The following is a 4,385-nucleotide window of genomic DNA, read 5'->3' as shown; positions in this document are numbered from 1 at the left end:
CGCATGCGTGGAACGCTTGGTAAGATCGGTCTATTCAGAGATGGCCATTGCGCGTGCTCAGCCTTGGTTAGCGTCAACGTTGCTAAAACACTCAGCTGGGAAACTCGCCCTTGAATCCTGGACCGCTGGCGTCCACCGTGACCAAACTAAATACGATACCAGCGCCACCCTTTACGACGAGTCAAAACATGAAGAAGAAGAAGAAGAAGAGGTTTATTTAGAAAGACAGAGAGGTCGCTCCATGCAGTTTGCATTAACCAGTTTCTCTGTGCTGGGGAGGGGGAATAGGGGATGCCAAAGAAGGGCAAGAGGAGGAAATTAATAAAAACACATCAAAATAACGTGGAGCTCTATATCTGCTCCTTAAAGACGGCAAATAAGTTGGGTATCACGTAAGAAACGTAGTAGGTATTTGGTCGCATCAGCCAGCTTTTCTGGGCTCTCCCACGCTCCTAAGATCTTCTGGAGAGAGAACGGCCGGGAGTCCAGCTGGGAAAGTTCTTCAGTAAGCACCTCCCTTTCCACGTCATAAATTGAGCAAGTGCATAACAGGTGTTCCAGTGACTCCACTTCTTCACATATCAAGCAGTTTGCAGAAGGTTTTTTCCCAATACAGTGGAGATATTTATATGTAAATGCCACGCCCAGCCTGATTCGGTGAAGTTCTGATTCAGTTTTTCTTGTAAGGTTTCTGGGCGGTCTGAACTTAAGTTCAGGATCTATATTATAAAGTCGTGGATAGTGGTGAGAAGGGCTTGCCCAGAGGGCCGCACCTATCTTTTTTCCGACCCAGAAAACCGTTGCACCAGCGTCAGTTTTTGAGTATGGAACAGAAATGCTAGATATGTTGTCGTGACCGCTCTTTGCTGCTTGGTCAGCGGCCTCATTGCCAGGGACGCCACAATGGCTCGGGATCCATTGAAAGTGAATCTGGTGGCCAGCCCGTTGGGCCTGTTGGCAGAGGCTGACTACGGTGAATGTCAGCTGTTCATTTGCTCCACGTCGTAGATAGTGCTGCACGCTCTGGAGTGCAGCTTTTGAGTCAGTGAAAACGGACCATGCTCGTGGTTCGGTGCGTATTATATATTTCAAGCTTTCCCTAATGGCCACCAGCTCCGAGACAGTTGATGAGGTGCGGTGGTCTAGTCTGAATTTAAGCACGACTTGTTCCATGGGTATAACTACTCCGGCAGCTGAGCTCTGATGAGTTGTTGACCCGTCAGTGTAAATGTGAGTTCTGAACCGATGGTTGATATTGATTAATGAGAGGGTCAGTTGCTTTAATACAGTTTGTGCAGTTGACGCTTTTTTGTGTATGCCATCTATATTGAGTGATATTGTAGGGCATGTTAGTGTCCAAGGTGGAACATCCGCCAACTTTGGTGTTTCAAATTGCTTTGGTATACTTGGCTCCTGCTGTATCAAGAATTTAGCATAGCTTGAATCTTTCCTGGATGATTGTATCCGGGCAAGGTGGTGGGATTCATGCCTTGTTAGGTGGCGTAAGTGTACACGTAGTGTTTCTTTTGCACGAAGTGCTTCAATGGATAGGCACCCAGCTTCTGCTATAGCACCTAAAGTCGACGTTGAGTGCGGAACACCCAAGCAAGCACGAAGAGCAGAGCCCTGTACACTTTGCAGTCGCTTCAAATTCGTGGCGCACATCCCATGAAGGACTGGCAGGCTGTACCTCAATAGACCCTCAAATAGAGCTTTGTAAAGACGCAGTACTGATGTTACTTTCGCACCCCAAGTTGTGCCACATACAAAACGTATGAGGTGTATAAAGCTGGTCAATTTTTTTCTAAGGTGCATAATGTGAGGCGTCCATGTCAGTCCTCGATCGATCGATATGCCTAAAAATATGTGGTGTTTTACATACGGAATGGCTTGGCCGGATACCTTGAGGGGGTATTTATCCATGCAACGTCTAGTAAAAGCTATGGCGGCTGATTTCGATGGAGAGATGGTCAATCCGCGATGAAGAAGATATCTATCAATCGTGCCTAATGTTTTTTGAAGACGAGCTCTAACCTGTACTCTGGTAACTCCGGAGGCCCATATGCAGATATCATCTGCATATACCGATGATCGAACTGTTTCTGGAAGTTCCACTCTGAGAGCATTAAGGCATATCATGAATAATGTCGGACTTAGTACGCCACCTTGTGGGACACCCATTGTGACATTATAAAGGGTAGTTTTTTCTCGTGCCGTAGCAACAAAAATTGCCCTGTTAGTTAAGTAACTGGAGATCCACTTGTAGAGTCGCCCTCCTATTTCTAGTTCTTCTAGTGCGTCAAGTATAGCATCATGCGTCACAGAGTCAAAGGCACTCTCGATGTCCAAGAATACGGCTGTGATCATTCGTCGTTGAGATTTTTCGTGTTCAACCGATGTAATTAAATCAATCACCCCGTCTATTGAAGACCGGCCGCGTCGAAAGCCTGACGATTCATTTGAATATAGACCATGATGTTCGAAATGCCATTCCAATCGCGCCAAGATCATTCGTTCCATGAGTTTGCCTATGCAACTTGAAAGCGCAATGGGTCGATAGGAAGTGATGGTAAGGGGTGATTTACCTGGCTTTAGTAACGGTATAACTTGAGAGACTTTCCATGATGTAGGTACCTCGCCTTCGTTCCAGGATTGGTTGAAGAGTCGAAGAAGGCATTTGATTGTACTTGGTCCGAGTCGTGCAATTGCCGAGTAGGTAACACCATCTGGTCCAGGTGAGCTTGACTGCCTACATGATGCAAGAGCAGATTCGGGTTCGTTCAGAGAGAAATCAACGTCCATGCATGACAGAGTTGACGGTGGTGTCGGCCGTGGCGTTTTCGGTGTGCTTGTGTGTGTAGACTGCGCCTGCGTAATTCGTATACAGAACTGATTCGCGGCCTCTATATCTGAACACTGCATCGATAGAGCTAGTGCCCGAAACGGATAGCGTTGTTGCGGTGTTGCTCGAAGACCTCTTGATATTTGCCATATTCTCGTAGTACGTTTCCTTGGATCAAGTTCTGAGCACATTTTCCGCCAGCGACGTTTTGCAAGTTTGTTCAAATGACGTTTGATTTTTTTAGTTACTCGTCGGAACTCACGTAAATCCTCGGGCCTTTTATGCTTTCTAACTCGCCTCTCAGCACGCGGGCGAATAGCCCGAAGTCGCTCATATTCGGCATTGAATGTAGTTTGGTTAATCGGTAAGGTTGTTTGCTCTCTTGATTGGTTTAATGAACGAGTGATGGCTTCTGTGAATGATGGTAAGTCCATCTCTTGGTTGCATTCCTCGGTCATTTTTTCTTGAAAGTTTGCCCAATTGATATGACTAATCTCATGATGAGTTTTCATATTTTTAAAATTCCCAAGCCTCGTATAGGTGGGCACGTGATCACTACCTCTTGATTCAATGTCGGCAAACCATGTTGCTTGAGATGCTAGCGATGGCGAAACGAATGTAAGGTCTAGGCAGCTGCTACTTTTAAGATTCTGTATATACGTAGGACTACCGTCATTCATTAGGCAGAGATTGTGACAGGCAGCAATATTGGCCAATCTCCTACCTCGAGGGTTGGTGTGCGTGCTGCCCCATACAGAATTATGGGCGTTAAAATCACCTGTTAAGACAAATGGCAACGGGTACTTGCTGAGAATGTCAGTGAGGTAACCTTCGTCAAATTTAGCTTTCGGTGGGATGTACCCAGCTATGATGGTGAAGTTGCCCTTGCCGTCAGTGACTGTAGCCACTATGTACTCATTATCTTGATGTGGTGGAATAGCGTGATGCACGTAACTGAGGTCTGTGCGCAGGAGAAGGATGACTCTACTTGGTCCTGTAGTCCGGGTTGAAGAAAGATATTCATACCCAGAAAAACGAAAATTGTTTGGAAGCCTTGACTCACATATGGCCATGACAGGAAATTGATGCTTCTGTGAAAATTGCCTGAGATCAGATAGACGCCCCCTTAGGCCTCTCGCGTTCCACTGGAATATAGTCGCATTGTTGTATCTGTCATCCATAGTGAGTGCTGTCATAATTATAATAAATGGTAATTAAGTAGTAACAGTTGAGTTAACTCAACCATTGTTGCAGGAGCGGAGTAAATGTGTCAATGAGTTGGACAATGTAGATGGCAATGGGTGAAGACACGTGTTGAAGCAGTCCACGTAAGGCCTTGATCGCAGCACAAAAGATGCTTCCGATGCCCAGCGCAGGTGGTGGTGGTTCAGCTGCAGCATTCGGTTGTGGAGTGCAGGCACTCTTGACAAGGTTGGTGGCAATGTTACTTACAACCTTCCATGTAGAAGGTTGATTGTGAGCGAGGTCTTCTTGTGTCCTAGGTACTGTGTTTGGGAGATGCGGAAAGGACTCGAGGTCGTCT

General features: G+C 46.2%; 1 protein-coding gene across 1 annotated transcript; it reads right to left on the bottom strand.

Annotated features, from left to right (window-relative positions):
- Positions 1–864: 864 nt before the first annotated feature.
- LOC120849493 lies at positions 865–3,915 on the bottom strand (the record flags this gene model as incomplete). The annotated part of the gene is made up of 3 exons (XM_042291217.1): positions 3,906–3,915; positions 3,647–3,803; positions 865–1,450 (listed from the first exon to the last, which is right to left on the bottom strand). Coding segments are annotated over exons 1-3 (753 nt in total), but the record flags the coding sequence as incomplete, so codon positions are not given.
- Between the last annotated feature and the right edge of the window lie 470 nt (positions 3,916–4,385).

The sequence above is a fragment of the Ixodes scapularis genome, unplaced genomic scaffold (assembly GCF_016920785.2).
Source record: "Ixodes scapularis isolate PalLabHiFi unplaced genomic scaffold, ASM1692078v2 PGA_scaffold2__306_contigs__length_199485367, whole genome shotgun sequence".
NCBI lineage: Eukaryota > Metazoa > Arthropoda > Arachnida > Ixodida > Ixodidae > Ixodes > Ixodes scapularis.
This window is presented reverse-complemented; position numbering and strand designations above follow the sequence as displayed.